The sequence below is a fragment of the Hydra viridissima genome, unplaced genomic scaffold (assembly GCF_058129835.1).
Source record: "Hydra viridissima isolate aposymbiotic clone 2 unplaced genomic scaffold, HvirCarnegie_v1 scaffold_17, whole genome shotgun sequence".
NCBI classification, from domain to species: Eukaryota; Metazoa; Cnidaria; class Hydrozoa; order Anthoathecata; family Hydridae; genus Hydra; species Hydra viridissima.
In genome coordinates, this window is record NW_028324316.1 from 1,672,044 (window position 1) to 1,695,660 (window position 23,617).

Sequence of the window (23,617 nt, forward strand, 5' to 3'; positions counted from 1 at the left end):
ATGGGAGTCCTTCACTCTACAAAACAAGCGGTCAAATGCTAAAGTGTTTTGTAATAAAAACTTTTTCATTTGTTTTTGTAAAGGCTACAGCTTTCAACCTCTTGTTTTGTAGAGTGATGGACACCTATTATTAGATCTTTCACGTTTTATATTTCAATCAATTGTGAGATTGCTCTAGTGTAAACTTACCATTTTGATAAAAGTTTCTACTTCAAGTTAATGGATTTTTGAAATTTTAAATAAAGTTTAAGAATGCTTCTCACCCAATTCTTACTTTTAGAAAAATGTCAAAAATATTTATTAAAACTTAATAATCACTGAAATTTTTAAAAATTATGCAACTAAGCTTTTTAAGGACAAATCTTTTTGTTTACAAAGATAGACATCTGTGGTTTGAAGAGAAAATCACCATGATCATTCTTTTGTTAAAATTTTGCATAATTACGCAAAATTTTAAAATTTCAGCAGATTTTTTTGTGTAAGAAAATTTGCGTAATTTTCTCAAAAACTCTGTTTAATTTTGTTTACAAGATTGCAATTTACAGAAATTTTTTTTGCGCGAGAAAAATCCTGTTTTTTTATGTGTAAGTTACGCATTTTTCAGTTTTATAGGATTGGGCCCTGGTGATAAAATTTTTTTGATTTTGAAATTTTGAACAATTTTATAAATTGTGAAGACTGCTTTTATTGTATAATGTCTAATATATTTATTGTAAGATTTATGAAACAATTTTTTGTAATGTTCATGTAAATTTTGTAAATTTTTTTTTCAGTAAGTTTCTTTCAAAATATCAATAAAATAAGAACAACTTGATAATAATACAAATACTTTTAGGAGAAAATTATAAAATATCTACCACTTGTATACAGGTGGACCTTTTGAATTTGGTTCTGTAATAGATACTCAGTATCTAATGTAAGTTAAGGAAAAATAAATTTAGTTATAGAATAATTGATCATAATCAAAGTTTATTAAAATAAAATTGCATCCTAAAATGTATGAACATCTTTGGGTAAAATTGTCTTCATGCTTTAAAGACTGTCAAATTTTCTTTTGGTGAGGCCCTTTTATCTACATAGATGGGAAGCCATTTAATTGTGTTATGTATATTCTTAAAGTGAGGATAAGGAAATTTAATCATAAGAATTCCTAAAAAGCTAGTATTCAAGTTTATTGATAGGATAGCACCAAAGCATGCTTACCTTGCTAATTGTAGGATTGCCAACAATTTCACCTGGACTAATGCTTGTAAAGGTTTCTTTAAATTTCAGCTGCCTTTCAAATTAAAACTCTTGTATTCTCCTAGCAGTTTTCATCATGACAGTTCTAAAGAGACTAAATACATTGGTGACAATATTTCTCTAAATCGCATTGTGCATAAGTTTACATTTCATGTTTGTGTGACAAGAAACCAAGTCCTAAATACTTTACTTGAAATGTCCCCTTTGGATTCATCTTAGATATAGCAATATCCATCATGTTTACATAAGGTATACATTGTTAAATTATGCATAGATGAAAGAGCTTACGTAAATCAGTAACTTTTGTACCTGTTCCAAGAAATTTTTTTCTTGATGATAATGAAAGTTAACACATGGTATCTTAAACAGCTAATTTTTTATGAAGTCTATATCTTTATACTTTGTATACAAAGTTATTAGGTTACTTGTTTGTTTCTGAATTGAATTGTTTTTTTGTTTTGTTTTTTTGTACAGATGTTGCAAGGGCTCAAGCTACACTTTTTCTCTCACTCCAGACAGCCATTTCCCAAAAAGATGGATAAATCAAAATTCTTTCTTTTTCTTGTATATCACTACATTTTCTGAGTTAAAATTCCAATGTTAACATTCCAATTTTGAGATTCTAGTATTTTGCTCCTCTTTCTTTTTACTCTTTCTATTGTGGGATATAAACTAGAATCTGAAGAATCCAGTTTAGAAAGCTGATAATCATTATTTCTTGTTTTATCAATCTTTTCCTATTCTAATTGTTCCACAACTCAAAGGTAATACTAAATCTCTATTAACTGTATTTAGGTGGCTAAAACTCTAATTAGGTTCCTGTTTAGTTTCTGATGCTTTGATCAGGCATTCAATTAAAAATGAGTTCAATTCAATTGTATATTCTTTTTGGTCTGGTTGGTCATGCACAATTGCTCATGTACACTTTTTTACTCATTCAAATCATGGCTTAAAGTGTGTACACGAAATAAATGTGAAAGAATAAGCAAATGATCAGAAACTCAGCTCTTGTACACAATGTACATGTATATCCTACCTTGCACGATATTTTCGTGAAAAAATTGAAATGCTATCCTGAGAATATACATTTTTCTGAAATTTCTTCAAAGTGTACTCTTCAAAGCATGTTAGATCACACTGTGAGTAGAATAACTGAAATGATTGATATGCCTAATTGTGGTCAAGGTAACGAAATATTTGGAGTTTTATATGGAAAGATTGGTTTTGATGGAGCATCAAGCCAAATTATTTATAAACAGAAGTATGAGACAAGCAACACAAATATAGAACTTAAGAGTGAAGAAAATCTTTTCAGTACAGCTTTTGTGCCTTTATTGCTCAAAGTAGAAGATCGCAAAATTTGGAAAAATGGAAATCCTTCAAGTTGTCACTTTTGTAGACCTCTTCATCTACAATATAAAAAAGAGAGTCCAATTTTATCCAGAGAAGAAGAATCAGATCTAAAAAATCAAAGAAATACCTTAAGGATGTTTTGCAAAGTTTTTGGTATTTCAGGAAGAAAGGTGACCTTTAATATCAGCTATAGAGTTGATCTTACAATGTATGATAATAAAGTAGTTAATGCACTTATAGAGACAAAATCCACTCAATCTTGCAATGTTTCCAATGCTAAACCCAACGAAATGAACAATATTGATTTATTAAAAGCAAAAACTGAGAATGAGTCAGCCTTGGGGCTTGGAATTTCAGCTTTGCATTGCTGGATAAAAAGCTTAGATTTTATTTTTCATTTGAGTTATAAAATTAAAATGAAAAAGTATAAGCCAAAAACAATTGGGGAAAAAATATCTGTAGGCTTAAAAAAAAGAGAGGTTCAGGTACACTTCAGAGAACAGTTAAGCTTATATGTTGACATGCCTAAAACTGGGTCTGGAAATACCAATTATGGCAATACTGCCAGAAGAGCATTCAGAAGTAGTAAAGTTTTTTCTGAAATTGAAACTGATATAATTAAAAGATTGCATAATATTCTCATAATCATATCTTGTGGATATCCTATTAATATAAATGAATTAGATTTATACTGCACTGAAACAGCTAAATGTATAGTAAGTTTGTATGACTGGTATGTTATGCCTACTACTGTACATAAACTGCTGCTGCATAGTTCTTCTATATCACATAAATTACCTTTGCCAATCGGGGTGTATTCGGAAGATGCACTGGAGAGTTTAAATAAACAGATAAGAAATTCTAGGCTTAAGCACACGGCAAAAGTGTTAAGGTTAAACACAATGATGAATCAGATGCACTACCTTCTAGTAAGATCAGATCCAAATGTATCAAGCATATCTTTTAGAAAACATAAAAGCTATCGAGGAAAACCGTTACCAGATGAAGTTATTAAATTAATTGTAATGTAAATAATAAAATAAATGTAATAAAATACAGCTTTTTTTCTCTATGTATCAACATCCTTTATAAACCATTTTTATAAAAATATCAAGTAGAGTAATATATCAATATAATGTGTTTGTCTTTAAGATTCTAAAATTTGAAAAAAAAAATTTTTTGTACGCGTATAGTCACCTTAAACGCGCATATTATACGTGTCAAAGCTGCGCGTAAAAAAAAAGTTTAATAACAAATTTGAAATCTTTGACCCAAAAATTATTATTTTGATATATAAAATTATTTATTTACAATTTATGCCAAATTCTATTTAATTTTTACCATTTTTTGATCGTCCTGAGTCACTGTGCACCGTTAGTCGTGTTATTCAACGTTTTTCTCAAACAAAATCTATTAAACACAAATCTGGTGGTGGAAGAAAGGAAGGTTTTAAAATATAAAACTGGTTAGAAAACTGGTTAACAGTTTTAAGAATAACCCAAGCCTTTCACTAAGGGAACACGCAAAAATATATGGATTTTTTCATAGTTTTGTTGCAAAAGTTAGAAACAAACGTGGTTTTCATTCTTTCAAAGCACAAAAAGTGCCCAACCATTCTGAAACTCAACAAAAAAGTGCAAGAACCTGCAGCAGAAATTTCTGTATTATTGAAGGCAATGAAACTTATATCAAGTACGATCATCAAAAAATTCCTGGTGCTGTTTATTATATTGCCAAATATAGAAGGAAAAGCAGATAAGTAATTTAAATACACAAAGCATGACAAGTTCGCTAAAAAAGCTTTGATTTGGCAAGCTATTTGTAGTTGTGGCAAAAAATCAGCACCTTATATTTCTCAGTCCACACTTTCTGGTTAAATATATGCTAAAGAATGTTTACAAAAATGCCTTTTACCTCTCATTAAATCACACAGTAAGAGACTTGTGTTCTGGCCTGATTTAGCTTGAATTCATTATTGTAAACTAGCTATGGAATGGTATAAAAAGAATAATGTGAAATGTGTGCCTAAAACAGAAAATCTTCCAAACTGCCCAGAATTGAGAGTTATTGAAAAGTACTGGGCTATTATTAAAAGAAAAATGAAAAAAGCAAAAAAATTTTGCAGAAACATTAAAGATATTAAAATATCATTTAAAAAAGCATCAAATAGTTTTGATTCTTATTCTGTGCGCAAGCTTATGGGTACCATTAAAACAAAAGCTCAAAATTTTATTAGATTCCCACAGGAATAGTTAATTTTTTTTTAAATGTTTGATCTTCTTATATTATTGTATTAAAATTATAACTTGGTTCGAAATACAAATTGAGGAGTACTTTTTTAGTTGTTTTTCTACTTTCAAATTTATTTTGTGTACAGGTTTATTTTAAGCATTAAAAAAAAAAATCACTGTGATAAATTAGTAATTAATTTAAATAAATTATTTGAGGAATATTCCCTAATTTGTGTTTGGTTCAGGGACAAACCTGAGGATTGTGTAACGCTGAATGGTATTGATGGAATTCAAATAAACTTTAGTTGACAGTAAAAAAATTTATCATACTTTTTTCTTTTTTTTAAATTATTGGTAAGTAATATTCAAAAGAGCACTTATTTTCAACCAACAATCTTATGATTTTAGAAACACTGTATAAATGTGGCTTGCTAACTATTGCCATTTTGAAATGTATAGTGTTGGTATGCCGCCTGTCAAAATTCAGATTTGAGCAGAAATGAAAAAATAAAGAAAGCCAATTTCTGATTGGTTCATGTGCCATATTATTGAGAATTGTGTCAACTATACATTATAACTGCTAACTTAAAAAACCTCAAAAATGATACAATATTTGATGTAATTGTGATGATATAATCATTAAGGAGGTGTATACAGGCAATTACTGAAGCTGCTCGACATGTCTACACACAGGAAAAAAAAATGCTTATTGCAAGAATTCTCCTCCTTAACTATTACGCACAGCTGTTAAAAAGAAATCATCTTTTTAGGTTAAATATAAAATATATTTATAATAAATATTGTAAATATAGATATACTGGTGTTGTATTTGATAAACTGGCAATTATCATATTATTAGCCATCCTGTGTATGTATGGAGTTAAAAAGATTATAGCTAACACTAACTGTCAAATACCTAAAGACTTTACATTAATTTAATTTCTTTTTATCTTAACATACAATTTTGGCCTTTTAACAGAAGTTGTGTTGTGTAATAAACGTTGTTAGAATTGATTTGTTCCAAGAGTTTATCAACATGATATGAAGTGTATGTTTTTTATCCATAATTCAATGAGTTATGATATTTAAGTTGTGTACAAAACAAAAGTTACTTGTTGATTTACTTAAAATACTTAAATTCATTTTCCCAAATAGCTTTTTGTGCAATTTTTTTTTTTTTTTTTTGTGATAGCTTCCAACAAAGTTTGTGCATTAATGATGAGTTGATGACTACGTAAGTCTTTGATATTTTAAAAAGCTGTATTTAAAAGTCTTAATTTTTGAAGTTGATCTTAATAATATCTTAATTTTTTCTTCCAACTTTAGGTTATTTCCTGACAGTTCATCTATTTTAACAAAAGTTCAACATTTGCTTCGCAAACACAGTTCCTCTGATTATGTTGGAATGTTTGTAAAACTTTCCCTGAAGAATAAAAAGATATGCAGTCTAACTTCATGCTTCCCTACTTTGTTGGTTACTGCATCTCTGTCTTGGAATAATCTAACATCTGATATAGTGAGTATCTTTTATTTATTATATGACATATAGTATGGATTCTTTTGTTATGGTTATGATGTTGCATAACATACTAATTCTTTTGTTTCATGCAGATTCTTTTGATATATTTACAACATTTTGTGTAGCAGTTCAGTAAAAAGTAATCAATCAAATACTTAAGTGTTAATTCTTTTCAGTTGTTTAAGTTCACTCAAATAACTTTCTTTTAATGAAAGAAGTTTAAAACCTCAGAGATTTTCTCTCTGGATTGCATTGTATGAATAATATTCTTCAAAATGGTATTTAAAGTGCTTGATTGTTCTCTTTATTTGTAATTGCTTTTATTTGTTTTAAAGTTGTTTTAAAATTTTTCTTCTTGGATAAAATTAAAGGATGAAGATCATTTCTCTTGTGTTATTGATAACCTAATATATGGTGACAATGCTGACGGTGTTGGTCAGTTATACATGCTAATAGGAAAGACTTTTTCAATGTTTAAACATTCAGCTGAATCCAAATCATTAATTGATGAATTTCTAGAATCAACCAAGATAAGCTGCATTTCCTTTGATGCTGATAATTTACAGGTATAAATTTTTTTAAAAAAATTTTCTGGATTTAATGTAAATGAAATGTTGCAAAACTTGCTTGATTTATAGAAATTATTGTATAAAAATTTTTTACTAAAGGCAGTTGTTTTTTGTTTTCTAGGTGCTATGTAAGTCTGTTTCCAAAATGAAGAAATATATAAAGAATGTTCAATTAAATTCGGCTCTTTCTAACATGGTTGTAGATGAAACAGTTATGCTCTGCGATCTTGTTTATTTTGTTTGCAGGTTTACAAATTTATATATTGAAAGCATTGTTTTTTTACTATTTTGTATTTTTTCACATACTTATTACTTTATCATTTTTATTTGAATATAACGTATGATCACTAAAACTTTGTGCAAACTTCAAAAGAGAAAATTTCCTGTTTTTTACCAAAACAGTTTTTTCTTTACTGCACTCTAGCCAAAAACCCTTCAATCAGGCTTTACTCTGGTACATTTAGCATGTTATTAGCTTTTGTGAGGAAATGCATTTCTCATCAAGCTGCAAAGCTATTTGCTTAATGCATATCACTAGGTTGAGCTAGAAGAGATTATCAGAGTGATGCTTCATAGTGCAGGTTGATGTTGAAAAGAAAGGTTTGGTATTATCAACAGGTGCTTTTTAGCCAAAAAAGTTTTTGCTAAACAAAAAGTTAAATTAATTTTAAGAATTAATTTCCTTAAGCTAGTATACGTAATAAGATTGATCGATGTTTTTACACGTGAGAACGTTAACTCCAGCTGTTAGCCTAATTAGATTGATTATTTGGCCAAATTGAAGTACAGTTCTCTCTGCCTTCTACCAGAAGTGATTTTATACTCCTTATTAAAATCTGATTAAATTTGTCTTAAAAGCAGGCACAAAGTTTTTGTGATTGTATGTTATTATTGTTAAAAGCTCTTTGCGATCATTTTTTTTATATTCTATACTAATATTTGAGAATAAGTATGCATTAATTTCCCAAAAAAAATTGGAGTATTTGGATTTTATTTTTTTCAAAGTATCATAAAAAAAGTAATCATATACAGAGTGTTTGGTTAGTTATTCATGATACTTTGAAATATCTGGAAAATGTTTAGACTTAGAAAAGAACCTTGAAAATACATTTTTACTTACTTTTACTTAGTTTTTCACTGATTATGATTAATGTTTTCTAAAACATCTAAGTAAATCTTTGTCAACTTCATTTCTTCAAGTTCATTGCATTCAATATCTAGAATTTTCTCACCTTTTTTTATTCAGATAATCCAACTTTTACTTTCTATCAGTTGCTACCTTTCTAGTTATTTTATTAAAAACTATAGAGCGTGTTGAAGATGTTATTAAAAAAGGAGATAATAGATGAAGCTACTACTGCGTTAAAGTTCGATCTTATCAGAAATAAAAATATTGTTGCTTTCACATTTACGGACCGCAACCAAACATGCTACTGGAGCAACTCCTCTACTGTTAAGTAGCTGAAATTTTTCAAGACAGGTTTAGAAAAACTAGTATCTATAATAAAGAAACTTCTGGCAAGCAGTCATCTAAAGAATGAGTTGGTTAGAAATGAAAGCAAATTATATTCAGTTTAAATGTATTTTAGTGTAAACACATTTGCGAATCATAAGACTTCGCCTTTCACAACGCTTGATTTGTGGAAGCTTCAAATCATGAGATAATAAAGATCATTAATGTCGCGGGATTGATATAGTGAAAGTAAAGTCTCCGTTGCTATATGTATAAATAAAAATTAATGATATAATCCTAAATGACTGCTAAATTTTTTTATAAAAACATTTCTCTTTAACTAATTTTTTAAAATTTACTAATTTTATACGTTGTTAACTTCGAGTTTCAGCTAACAGTTAATACAAAAACATATTGACAAAATTAAATTTAAAAAGATGGGCGTGCTGCTTTTGTAATTGATTTTATTTCTCAAAGTACCTAGTTTTTGTAATCGCTATATCAATGATTAACTGTTGCTGTTTTTAAAAAGCTTTATTAAATTGACTGTGTCAGATATCTTAAAAATATTATCAGTGCGAAGCGGACTTATTTTTCGTCAAGTAAGAGTCATTTCAAAGTTTATTGTGACTTTAACGATAACGAAAAATGAATTTCTTCAAATCCAATAGGACACGTTTTACTTTGGTAAGACATTGCTGTACCTGTTATGCCTAGGAAAGTGAACTTAATATAAGATAATTTTATATTATGATTCCGATTGTGTTGCGCTTATTGTGTTGTGCTTTTTGTGTTAAACGTTAGAGAACCAATTTTCAGTTTCTTTACCTGATAGATGCACCCGGCATAAGTTAAAGATAAATGAAAGATAAATCATGTTTTTACAGAATAAAACTTTTAAAATGCACAAGGTTAACTGTCACAGTGTTAATTACTACTCCGTTGTTCAGTGCTGAATTCTGAGTTTGTGATAAATTTTTGTAGAGAAAAAAAAAACAAATTAGGGGTTTCTGAAGATTTTTTATGTTTATAGTCCTAGTACAATTCAGTTCTTGAAAAATGCACCTGTGTTTTTGAAAGTAGTAGATATTCTATATACTGACGAATGTTTGTTACATTTTTAAGGTTTCTTTTCTGTATACTAAATGCTGCAACAAAAGTTGACTTACCTGATGTAACCAACCTTCCACTAACGCAGCGAAGTGACAATACGAACAAGTAAGACACATAAAAATAGTTCTACTTTTTGAATTTTCTCTTTCAATCTGCAGTTTTATGAGAAATGTAATTGCAATTTACAAAAGTTGAAACTTTCATGTCAAACTTTGAAATATGCTTTAGATTGATATCCTTAATGCAAAAGTACGAAGTTTATGTGGAGAAGTATTACTTGAGTCCTCCCCATGGATTTACAAGCGTTTATCTCTTAAAACAACTTCTTAACAAGCTTCTTTCAGCTGGACTTTCAGAATCACCGCTAACCAAAATGGTTAATGGTCTAAGTATTTAAATTTACTGTACATTTTTTTTTATATACTTAACGTATTTATTTATTTCATGAAATTTGGATTTTTTTTTATTTAACTTTCAATCCAATAGAATTTTTTCTTTGATAAATGACCTTTTCTGGTATTTTGTTTGCAATTTTTTGTCGTGCTAACAGACTAAGTAATTTACACAAGCTCAAATGAATTTATTTTAATAAGCTTACAGCTTCTCTATATTTTTTATTTTTCTGCTCTTTTTACATGTTTATTTTTATCACTTTTTACAGTTTTATTTGGTTGTTTTTTTTTTTTGGCTTTTTATTTTTTGGTGTTTGTTTACACAAGTGTCGGCAAACTGTGGACGGCTGGTCGACCTCTAATTTACATAATTAGATACTGTGTCTGATCTCATGGTAAATTATCAGCTTGTATTTGCTACATTGGCAACTCTAAAAATGTTAGCCCAATTATTTATTTAAGTTTATCGGAGCAGTATTTAACAATTTCTAATTTTTGTATTGTAAATTTCGGGAAATTTTTTTAACATTTTATTTACAATAAATAGCAACAATGTAAAACTTTTTGTTGTTGTTGTCTCTTACGAATTTAATGAGATCATCTTTTTTTATATCTGTTTTTACTTTTTGTTAATAAATTTTCCTTTTCAGAATTAGAATAACTTTGTCATAATAAATCCAATTCTTTTCAAAAAAGCAGTTTTTCAACTTATGTTTCAAATAATTTTCAACTCATTTTTCAAGTTAATTCTCAACTCATACCCTTGATAAATTCTGAATTTAGCCAAAAAAGAGCTGCTTTTGTCACTTTAGGAAATTCTATTATGGTTGTTTTAGACTGCCATAATTTTGTTTGATTTTTTCACGAACTCATCAAAATCAATGTTCTTTTTCCAAAGCTAACAATGTCAGAGAGTCTTGTCTGGTATATGGCACCATGGAACGCAAATTTTTTTTTTAATGCGTTTTTTGAAAGATGAGGCCATTGATACCTATTTAAAGTTTATTTAGTCTTCATATTATATAACTGAGAATTCCATTTTTCTCAGTAAATTTGCAAATCTACAGAGCTTTCTTCTCGGAATAGCAGTTATTGTTTGAAACAGTAGTTAATTTCTCAGCAGTAGCATATTCAGTAGCATATATTTTCTATTTAAATAACATCGCGTATTTGTTTCTATTACAGTATATATAATATATAAGGTAATAGAAGCAATTACACCCAAATATGAACTATATATTTGGGTGAATGAGTCGAGAATAATGAACAGTTAATTTGTAAAAATAACCTTTAAGCAATTTATTGAAATTTAATGGTCCAAAACAACAAAAGCGAACATTTTTTTAGCAAACAAGAGAAAATCCTCTTGGAATGTTGCTTCTCCTTTGTTAATAAAAAATGAAATAAAACCATACTCATAAAATACTAAGTCTGGCCAGTTGAAGAGTGCTTTTGTTTAACTTATAATATAAACAATAAGCGTATTGTTAGAGTTTTTTTAGAACCCAGTTTACTAACTAGTGCACACTGTAAACAAAGACGCGTTTATGAATAATATTTACAAGAAGATTGTTGATTTATCCTTGGTTTTTGCAAATGCCTGGTGCTAATTGTTCCATTTTAGGCTGTGGTACTTCTCGAAGAAATAAGGGTGTTTCACTTTTTAAGATACCATCCACCGATGATGATTTCAACAAAGAATGGAGAAAAAAACTTATACACATTATAATTAAAGATAGAGTAATTGATGAAAGCCTAAAGTATTGTTTATTTGCGAAAAGCATTACGAGGCTAACATGTTAACTGTCAATCCAAATAAAACTACTCTCAAGCCTGGTTCACTACCTAGATTAAAGCTTCCAGTTAAAAGCTTTTCATTGCAATGCCCTTCTTGTTGTTTATTTCCAAAACACAAGGATCAGCTTCTGGCGCTAATGCAGTTTCTCTCCCCCCCCCCCCCCCCCTCTTTTTTTTTTTATGATTGATTATGATAGAAAATTTTATGACAGAAAAATATAAAAACATAGACCTAAAAATTAACGCAAAGTGCTCTAATTCGAAGTCAAAGTTGTAAAAAATCCCACTAAAAACCCTAATATTCGCCATTTTGAAAATAATAAGTTAATGATCTTTTTGCTGACAAAAGCAAACATTAATAGCATGGTTTTTACGTTAAAAAAGTCGTTAAAGTCGTTAAAGTCATTTAACAATTTTTTGTGGCAATGAAAATAGCCGTTTTTTAGATTTATGAGAGAATAAACTATATTACAAGTAATGTAATTTTGTAATAAATTTTAAAAAAGAGTTCAACAGTTTTTTTCCTAAAAGACCTTTTGAAACTTAGTTCATAATTGTTTTATCACATGTTAAATTTAGAAAATGTAACCTTCAAATCGTTTTTTTTTAATAAAAAAAACCAGCGTACGATACAATAATAATTATTCATCAATTTGTCTACATTCTCACATTCTGCGTTCAACCTTTATTTGAAATATTCCATTAATTTCATTTTGTTATAACACTTTCGTTAAAATACTTTAAAATAATAAGGCGAAGGCTGATGGAAATCAGGTCTGTTTATTGCGCAATGTAACAGTAATTAATTTTCGTTAAAAATTAAAGCGTTTTGAAAAAAAAAAGGCGAATTTTAGGGTTTTTAGTGGGATTTTTTACAATAAGGTTCTTCACGGAAGCAAAAGTTGAATTTTCGATAAAAAAAAAAAGTTTTCGAAACTCTATTTTTGTTTCGGTAAGTTCGAAATAATTTCAAACTAATTAATTTTGCATCGAAACGATTTTTTCATTTCGAAATTGTCAAATTTGTTTCGAAATATTTTTGCGATTTCGAAATTCTAAAAATATTACCGAAACGATTTTTTACCTTCGAAATTCTAAAATTTGCTTCGAAATGTTTTTGCGATTTCGAAATTCTGAAAATAATACCGAAACGATTTTTTACCTTCGAAATTCTAAAATTTGCTTCGAAATGTTTTTGCGATTTCGAAATTCTGAAAATAATACCGAAACGATTTTTTACCTTCGAAATTCTAAAATTTGCTTCGAAATATTTTTGCTGGGATTAGAACCCCAAAGGTTCTTTTACAGGGATTAAAACGCTCAGGATAAGATAGGGGTTTGATATTTTGTGACATTTTGCGGAAAAGGGAGAAGGGGGATCTGAAAAGTTTTTTGCGTGACATAATTTGCGAATGACCACTTACCTCTACACGGTGAAATGTTTCATATAAAATATTAGCCCTCTTAAAGTGAATAAAACCTACCTATAGCAAAAGCTACTAAAGTGTTTTTGTTTACAATTTAAATTGTAAATTTTGAACGTAGAATTTTTAAAATTTTTACTATTCAAATTTTTACTTATTAATTATTGAATGAAGATGCTTAAAAGCATCTTCATTCAATAATTAATATGATGGAGGGAGATGCTATATTTTAATTTTCAATTTAATATGAAAAGAAAGGGAGTAAATATTTTATTCCGGCTCTGAAAAAACTACATTCTATTCAACAGTCATATTTGCTTTTGTTAACAAAATAAAATTAAAAAGATTTATAATGTTCAATCAAATAAAAAGATATTAGAAATACATGTATAAGTACTACTATTTAACTAAATCGACTTTTAGTCGATTAGTAGAAAATCCAAAGTCGATTACATCGACTCTTAGATTTTTCAAAGTCGACTAATTTCGACTTTTAGTCGATTTAGTCTTAGTCGATAACAACACCAGTTTAAACACTTTAATTTTAAATTTGCATAACGTAAGTTTAAACTTTAGATTTAGAATTTTTATAGAACTTTATAGAACTTTATAAAATTTTATAGAATTTACATAAAAGTTCGTGCGCTTTTCCTAAATGATATAATTTAAAAGTTATAGTATGCAATTCCTTTAAGGCCTGTAACGCACGTATATGAAACCATTGTTGCAATGTAAACGGCTAATTACTCTCTTGGGATTATTTAGATGAGATTTACAGCGATTTCAAACAATTATATTTATACCTTAGCAATCTTTTTGTTACATAACTAAAAATTTTAGTTCGAGTTGTTGAGGCAAAATCAAGTTATTAGGTTTTAAAGATTTACTAAAAACACGTGTTTTACAACACATTTTTGGCCATTATGGATAGTAAAATTAAAAAAAAAAATTAGCTGTTTTTTATTTCATTTTAATATAAATTTATTCTCATCAAAAAAAAAAAATCATAATTTTGATTACTAAAAAAAACAACTTGTTTTCAGTTGTGTGCCACCTTAAATTTACCAAGATAGTATTATTTTGCCATATATATATATATATATATATATATATATATATATATATATATATATATATATATATATATATATATATATATATATATATATATATGTATGTATATATATATATATATATGTATATATATATATATATATATATATATATATATATATATATATATATAATAATAATAATAATAAAAGGTATACTTGCCGAAAAACCCCGTGGTAAATTATTTAGGAACCCGGTTATTTTAATATTATTATGCAAATAAAATATAAGGTATTAAAATTACTTTTTGGAATAAATTTAACTTTCCAAAATTCTTTTTTTTTCTTCTTGTAATTAATTTCACTTTTCGAAATTCTTTTTTTTCTTTGGAAAATAATTTCACATTTCGAAATTTTGTTTTTTCTTTCGAAATTAAAATCAGTTTTCGAAATACACTTTTTTTTTTCGAAGTTAATTTCACATTTCGAAATTCTGTTTTTTCTTTCGAAATTAATTTTACTTTTCGAAATACACTTTTTTTTTTCGAAGTTAATTTCACATTTCGAAATTCTGTTTTTTCTTTCGAAATTAATTTCACTTTTCGAAATACACTTTTTTTTTCGAAGTTAATTTCACATTTCGAAATTCCGTTTTTTCTTTCGAAATTAATTTCACTTTTCGAAGTACATTTTTTTATTTCGAAATTAATTTCACATTTCGAAATTCCTTTTTTATTTTCGAAATTAATTTGGCTAGTTCAATTATTTTCATAAGTTTTTATAGATTTCGAAAAGAAAGAAGTATTTCGGTACCGTTTTAATCGAAAATTTTCGAAATTTGCAATTTCGATAATGAACCCTATTTTACAACTTTGACTTCGAATTAGTGCACTTAGCGTTGATTTTTAGGTCTATGTTTTTTATTATAATCAATCATAAAAAAAAAAAAAGGGGGGGGGGGGAGAAACTGCAGTAGCGCCCAGCTTCTTCTATATCCCTAAAGAGATCAGCTTTTCCTTCCATATCAGATGAAGCAGTTAATATTAAGTCATATAAGTCTTTTAAGGAATTGGTTAAATGTATTAGTTTTCAAAAACCTGACTGGGACATAAATGCTAGTGAAACTTTTTTAAAATTGAGTAAGATGGATGATGTTCATGCTGTTCCGAAATTTACATTATAATAGCTTCTCATTTACTATTCGTATATTTTTTTGGCTTCTACCAGATAATCATGAAATATACTTGCATTTAAAAAGATCAATGTTTAATACAACTATTTCTAACCTTATTTAAATTTTGTTATCATATATGGTATGCCCTGGTATTACAAATAAATTAGTTCTTATGGATATCTTCTTCATTCAACCTAAAAAGTTTGAATTATTTAATAGTTATTCTTTACCTTTAAATCAAACAGAACGTATCCGATCTCTTTCATGCAAAGCTATTATTACTAAGAATGAAATTTTTAAGGCATGCCAATGTCTTCAGTCTCAAGAAAAAATATATTTTTAAAAAAATAGTGATAAATTACTTATTCCAGCTAAACTTAGAGCTCCAATTTCTAAAACTGCACCAGAACGTGTAAAATTAACCCTAAAAACTTATCGTTTAGAAAATAAATTGCTAAAAGAGAACATAAAAGAAATGCAAAAGGAATGAAGTAAATCCTCTCATCTTGTCAGTGATGACCTACACAAAGACTTGGTTTCAATCATATCAAAAACTAATAGGACAGTCACTCCATTTATGAAGCTATTTTGGGATGAGCAGCACAAATACTTAAATACTTCAAAACAGGGAATTTGTTATCTCCCAATGATTATTCGCTATTGTTTAGGTCTTGTTGCAGCTTATAAGGAAATTCATTTTAATGAAAAAAACATATTCTGGATTTGTAATTTTACCAAGTCAAAAGCATTTAAGAGACTACAAAAACTATACTCGACCACAAAGAGGATTTAACCATGAAATTGTCAATAAATTAAGTTTAAAAGTAAAGAATTTTTCTGAGCAAGAACGGGTTATCACTCTTTTATTTGATGAAGTAAAAATTCAGGAAAATTTGGTTTGGGATAAGTATTCTGATGATCTTATTAGATTTGTTCATTTTGGTGACACTAATATTAACTATGCAACTCTTAACAATGTTGATAAAATTGCAAGACGTATCCTTGTTTTTCTTGTAGGAGGTATTGTAAACCCTTTTAAATATAGTTTTGCAAACTTTGCTACTTCAAACATCCAAGCTATTCAATTATTCCCCTTATTTTGGAAGGCTGTCAGTATTTTAGAGCTTTCATAAAATCTTAAAGTAATTGCTACAACAAGTGATGGTGCCTCATGCAATTTCAAATTTTTTACCATGCATTTTCATATGATGGAAGAACAAGATGTTAACAAAAACATTAAATTTACCTATCGCATCAAAAATAAATTTGCTGATGATGATCGTTATTTATATTTTATAGCTGATCCTCTACATTTGATAAAGACTGCTCAATATTGCCATTTTCATTCTGCATCAGGTAAAGGAAGATATATGTGGAATACTGATAATCATACAGGTAATCAGATTTTTTGGAATCACATCTGAATTATTTTATGAAGATCTAAACTGTGGCCTTCACACTTGGCCAAATCTCTCCTTAGAACACATTAGGTTAAACCCATTTTCCAAAATGAATGTAAGATTAGCAGCTCAAGTACTTAGTTCATCTGTTAGCACTGCTTTAAAGGCATTTGGTCATGCTGAAGCCTCTAGAACTGCTGATTATTGTCAGATGTTAAATGACTTTTTTGATTGTGTAATTATTATTTGATGAATGATGAAAGACTAATATGGTTGACTAAAGTCATTTTAAATTGTTTTGAAGATTGGAAATTTTCTATAGATCAAAGACCTGGAAATTTCACTGAGGCTGATCGAGGAAATATGTTTTTATCTTGGCAACTATATGAAGAGAATAATATTACTGTTCACTCAGTTATTGATTTAATTAAATATCTTTTAAATATGGGTGTCCAATATGTTTTAAATGAACAGCTATGTCAAGATTCATTAGAAAATTATTTTGGCCAACAGCGAGCAATTGGAAGAAGAAAAGATAACCCATCTTTACATGATATTGGCTATAATGACAATACGATAAGAAACCAGTTTACTTTCAAACCAATTATAGGAAATAATAGTCTTGATACAGCTATTTTCATAGCCACAAAGAAACAGCTACTTTCATAGCCACAAACCTTACACAGGCATTATTTGTATAAAATAATTTTGTGTGTGTCTATATATACATATATACATATATATATATATATATATATATATATATATATATATATATATATATATATATATATATATATATATATATATATATACATATATATATATATATATATACATTTGTCCTTATTGTTTGCAAGAAGGGTTCCCAAGTCTTGAATACTATTTTTTATTAAGAAATATAGCGAGATGAAAGTGAGAATAGTGAGATGAAAAGATTTTTTGACTTAGTTTCTTGTTGCCACCATGTCTTACACTGTGCATGATATGTGACAATTAGAGTAATTTGTTTGTGGAAACTAGAGGTAAGTGGTAATTGGGGCACCAAAAGTTACATTGTTAACCTTTAAAATTCTCTAGGAGGCTGAAAAGTGACCTCTTATGTTTAAATTATGATACAAAGAAAGGAGAGGCTAAAATGAAATTCTTAACATTATTTATTTCAAAGTTGTTTTGATAATTTTAATGAATTAATAAAAGTAAATAACTATTAAACTACTTGTTTAAAGCATTTGATACTTAAAATGAAAACTTACTGTTATATATATTAAAACCTCTCATCTAAAGACGTCATTAACCTTCCTTGATGATTTAACGCTTCAGTGAACTGTATTTATTAATTATGTTTCTTCCTTGCGTTTTTAACTTACTTTGTTGTCGTTATTGTAGTGACTTTATATATTTGATTAAAGTTTGATATTTAATATTGTATTTTGTGGCTCACAATACTTACTTAGCTTTATTTGGTTTTCACTGTTAATCATTGCATCTTTTTATCACGCTGCAATATAGTTCCAATGCAAGAATATGTGTTTAATGACATTTGTGGCAATGAAAATAACCTTTTCTAATGTCTATTTTTTATCTAAACTATTCAGTGAAGTTCAAAGTTCCTTTCTTGATTTCTTTTCTTAACGAATTTGTTCTTTTGTACTTAGACTTGATTTTATGCAAGTTTACAAGGTCCTTTGAATAGGAAAATGAGCGAACATGAATATAAAAAGTTAAAAGATGGTCTAGAAGATTGAGAAACATTTCTTCAGATACTTTGGTAGAAGAAATATTGCAAATTTTTGTGAAGTGAGATTAAACCCCAACATCTTGAAGCAACTCTGCAATCATCTTGCTGGAGTCAATTTTTTACTTTACATTTTTGTTGATTTTCTGAATGCTATTTTTGTTATTTTAAATAGTGACAAAGCATCAGATGATATAGACCAAAGACAGCCTCGATTTTCTAAAATAGTAAATTTTTTATTAACATCATGATTATACTCGTCAAAGTAATTAGAATCATTTTCTACAATTTTTCCAGCCAACAGAATTAAGAATGTTTCTTGACAAAATCTAGTAGGCCAACTTTTTGAATAACATATCTTTCGATAAAAAGTACTAAATACATACCCACCCAAATATTCAATTAAATTTTTTTCTTTATCTGTAAACTTAATTTCATCATCAATAACTAAAACTGAGATGACATTTTTAGACTTAGTCAAGTGAGACCAAATGTGATTTGCAAGGTCATATCCTACAAAAGTTGAGGTTTTATCTGTGCGATTTTTCATAAAACCTTTCTGACCAGCAATTTTCTAAAATTGTGGATAAAAAACTTCTGCATCACCATTAAAATTTTCAATAACTTCCTTTATTAGATCGAATGAATGCTTTGAGTCATCTTCTGAGAAACTGTACCTTGAAAGTTTTTCTCTAATATATAAAGAGTAGCTAAGATCATTTCTACAAGTTTTATGCTTTTTTTTATGAACTCGTCTGCAGTGCACGCACGCTTAATATCAGTTGTTGCATTTGTTTGCAGTGTTGAAGAGTCAATCTTAGAGTGATGAGCTGTAATGTAGCGTTTGAGTCCTTCCTCTGATTTGCATTTTTTCACACACTGCTGGAAGTTAAAGTTGTTTGAAACGCTTCCATTCTCAATTTCTGTAAGAAATGCATTGACATCATTAAGAAACTTACTTTTTTCAAAAAAAACGTCTGATTTTAAATCTAATGTAAGAGAATCAATGGACTGTTCCTCTCCAAAGCTTGCCATTTTTTAGATTTTTGTGAACAAGTTAGTAGACTGGGCACAATAAATTAACTATTTTCAACACAAATTCAAAATTTTAATTTCTATTGTTTGAAAATAATGGAAATTTGTGAATACGGCTTAACTGGCCAGACTATCTGTTATTATGACTATGCTTTTAAAAATGATTTCACTTACGTTATAGATGGGGAAAGAATCTTAGTTCGGCTCCGGGTACTTTGTTTTGGGAGTTCGGTTTCATTCAGCATATGTGCTTTAATTATCTGTCATTTAATTGATTTTTGAACACCCGGCACAAATCAAAGATAAAGATAAATCATATTTTTACAGAACAAAACTTTTAAAACGCACAAGGTAATTTGTCGTAGTGTTAATTACTACTCTGTTGTTCAGTGCTGAATTCTGAGTTTGTGATAAATTTTTATAGAGAAAAAAACGAATTAAAGGTTTGGTCTCTGAAGATTTTAAGTATTTAAAGTCCTAGTACAATTCAGTTTTTGAAAAAATTATGAAAATTTAAGGTATGTTTATCTTGAAAGCAACCTTATTTTCCACCTCCTTACAAAGCTTTTTTTTTGTTAAAGTACTGAGTGCTTAGATATTAAAAATTTATTTGCTTTTTTTTTAGATATAAAAAACATTTATTTTTAGATAAATCTTTTGAAAATTAAAATTTTAATGCACAATTTTAAACTTAAGTGCCAGCCAAAAAAAAGTTCCAGATTGTTCCACGTTCAATTTTCACGAAACAAAACCATAGCCATTTCACGAAACAAAACCATAGCCAAATAAACCCTGAAGTATTTACTGCAACCATCTGCTCCTTTAGGATATAATTTAAATAGATTCATGCATAGTTTTGTCAAATGCAACACCCGCCCCTCAGTTTTTGATTTAAAAATAGTTTTCGGAGTTTGTGTAATAACTCATAAACTTTCGAAAACTGTTTTTAAATCGAAAACGGAGGGGCGGTGTTGCATTTGATAAAACTATATAAAAATCTATTCTGGTATTAAAAATTAGTACTGAAGTATTGAACTGGTTAGTAATTCAAATTGTGAAAAGATTTTAATATTCTGATTTTTTTATCTTTGCATTATAAAATGTTTATTTTTTTTTTTGCGTTAAGATTCTTAACGCGCTTTACAACGGGTCTGCGCGCGTTTAGCAAGTTCGCGTGCGTTTAACACGCACCCGAGCGTTTGTGTATTAATATAATATTGTTATATTTTTGATCAAGGAAGCTAAATTTATTACTAAAAAAAGTATTTAGAATTTTAAAGTCCGCTAACGCGCGTTTTAACGCGTACATGTGCGTTACACGGGTAATTAGTGCATGTGAAAATAATTTTAAGTTCCTAATTTGAATCCTTGACCCCAAAAACCCCTAATTTTGATGTGTAGTATATGTCTAATGCACATATATTTAATAGTTAGGTAATTTTTGCCGCTCTGTGCGGCGCTACTCGACTTCCCCCCCACCCCACCCCACCCCCCATTTTATGATTAATTTTGATAGAGATTTTTATGCTGATTAAGAATCGTATAAAAACATAGATCTCAAAAACAATGGAAAGTGCTCTAACTTGAAGTTGAAAGTACAAAAATATACAACAAATAGCCAATATATTACTTTGTGTTTGAGACGTTGGAAAGAATTTTTAGCATTTATAAAAAACCTAAAAATGTTTCTAAATTACTTTTTATAACAAAAACCAGACTGGTAATGTTTTGCTTTTGAAAATAAATTTTTCCGTAAATTTTTAGAAAAATTATATTTATGAATATTTTTTAATGCTAAAACGACAACATAATGAATATTTTACTAGCTTTATAATTTATTCTGGTCTACTTTTACATTCTAATCTACAGTTTTTTCAAACTATTAAGATTATTTTAATTAAAAATACAACCATATATTTTTCACCAACACTAAACTTTTGTACTGACGATGTTTTGTGAAACTAGGGTTGGTTTTTTGGGTGGCCAGTGGTAAACCCACTTTAAAAACGGCTCCGGGCAAATTTTACAGTTTCAAACTAAAAAACCATTACTAACTTTAAAACTATTATCGAATATAAGTATACTATGAATAAGAGTTTTAGTGTACCATAAGACGCAAAATAACATAAATATTTGAAAAATTAAAATTTAGGCATAAAAAGCCACACGCACACAGGTTTTATATCACCATGTGAGTAAAATCAGAAAGTTTCTTCCAAATCAGCTAAAAGCGAAAAGTATTTCTTCTTTTTTATTCTTTTTACTGTTTTTGTTTGGGAATGGGATAATAGTAGAGAGGGGAACAGATCTGTTTAGCCCCCTATTAGATGCATCACTGAAAACATGTATTTGCTTTAGGACTATGCGGAAGCCCATTATTTTAAAGAGCCTCATGTTAATATGAGTGTAGCTGTTAAGAAAAAATTGTAACCGCTTTTAGAAATGTTCTCGTTTTTGTTAACTTTTTAAAAAATTACATTAGTGAGTGATTTCAGCTGTCAATCGAGCGGAAGTGTAAGCATAAAAAACAATCATCATTCAAGGATATTTTTCTTATACTTAATTAACCTTCTTTGCACTAAAAAAATATTCTAAAATTAAAAGTTAGAAACTTCGCAGAAGTACAAAATAACTTGTATTTCACAACCTTTTTATACAGGTCTATACTTTCATTTGTTTGCAAATATGGTTTTTCTAAGCAACATGTTTATAAATACAGAAGAAAGATAATTCACATGGTAACTATCATTGTAATTTGTTTGGAATGAAAGTTTCATAGGAAGTCCGTCAGAATAATTTTAAATCAGTAATTGTTTATATACTTAATTGAAGTAAGGAGGTAATTCCGGAGATGTAAATAAAAAAAATATCAAGTCTCAGGTTTGCATATTTACGAAGTCGTGCCAGCCTGCAGGTTTCTCTAAACCCCCTTCTCCCTCGAACAATTTCCTTTAGGGCTTAAATAAAATGTGTTAGATATTTATTATAACCACGGTGTTAAAGACAGTTAAGTTAACAGAGATCACAAGGTTTAATAAACAATAAAATGAGGCTGAAATGTGTTAAAAGTAGTTCTGAGAAAAGAAAAAAAAGCTTTGAACTGAAACTATAAATCAGATGATTGTGCATAATTAACGATTATGTATAATCAATTATTTTATATATATAAATATTATGTGTAAATAAATATTTTCGTACTAGAATTATTGCATAATAACTTTTAGATATTATACTTTTTGAGTATTAGAGGGGATCACAAAAAATGTAATTAGAAAAACTTGAAGGTTAGGCCACTTTGTGTTTCAATGCTTCAAATGCAAGTTGTTTTTCCGATCAGAGGAATGTAAAGAAATTTAAAATAATTTTCTTTTCTACAGGATCACCGCGGCAGGGTAATTTTTGCCTAAAACACAGATTTCATTTTAATAAATTAGGATGTCATACTTTTATGTAGTGATAATTTAGAAAAACATTTGTAGAGCAAAATTGTTTTTTTATAAACCAAAATGCACAAATCTTTCTCGATGAAAAGTGGCTTTTTATTCGGAAGAACGAAGTAGTTACGTTTTTTGTTACGAAAAATAATCCAAAAAAAAAGTAATAATAATAATAAAGTATGTAATGGAAAAATTTAGTCCTTCTAAAGTAGATCTTTCTTCTTCTTCTTTTTTTTTTTTTTTTTAACTAATGAAATAATTTCTTTATGTAAAATCTTTAAAAAAGTATTTTTATGCAATTACTTCATCTTCTGATGCCGGCTAAAATCTGGCAATCATCGCTTTGTTAGTGCGATGGCCTCTACAGTTATTATAACTGTTATTACTATTTAAAAGTTAATATTCACTTTATTAACAAAATTGTTGTTAAGTATTTTTTTATTACTAAGTTACTTAAATATGCCTATAATTCATTAAAAAAGCATAATTTTTATAAACTATATGTAAAAAGATTTTATGCTTCATACTATAAATATGTTAATGCATTTATTTATACATTAAATTTTCCTTCGTCAACACGGAAGCAAATCGTTAAAGGATAAATTATTTAAAACTATACGTTAGGTGACCGGTCAAGTAAAAAATTTACTTTATTTATAACTGGACCAGTATAGATAAATACTTTTTC

General features: G+C 28.2%; 1 protein-coding gene across 2 annotated transcripts in view; it reads left to right on the plus strand.

Annotated features, from left to right (window-relative positions):
- LOC145183757 (uncharacterized) overlaps positions 1-10,432 on the plus strand; it is a 35,515-nt gene extending 25,083 nt beyond the window's left edge. The window contains exons 18-23 of one of the 2 annotated variants that reach the window (XM_090074543.1): positions 6,019-6,060; positions 6,153-6,342; positions 6,717-6,911; positions 7,036-7,160; positions 9,493-9,585; positions 9,709-10,432. In XM_090074543.1, the coding sequence (XP_089930669.1) occupies positions 6,019-6,060; positions 6,153-6,342; positions 6,717-6,911; positions 7,036-7,160; positions 9,493-9,585; positions 9,709-9,877 (814 nt within the window). In that variant the 3' untranslated portion in view covers positions 9,878-10,432. The remainder of the gene's footprint in view (positions 1-6,018; positions 6,061-6,152; positions 6,343-6,716; positions 6,912-7,035; positions 7,161-9,492; positions 9,586-9,708) is intronic. The other variant, XM_090074544.1, reaches the window with a different exon arrangement.
- The last annotated feature ends 13,185 nt before the right edge of the window (positions 10,433-23,617 follow it).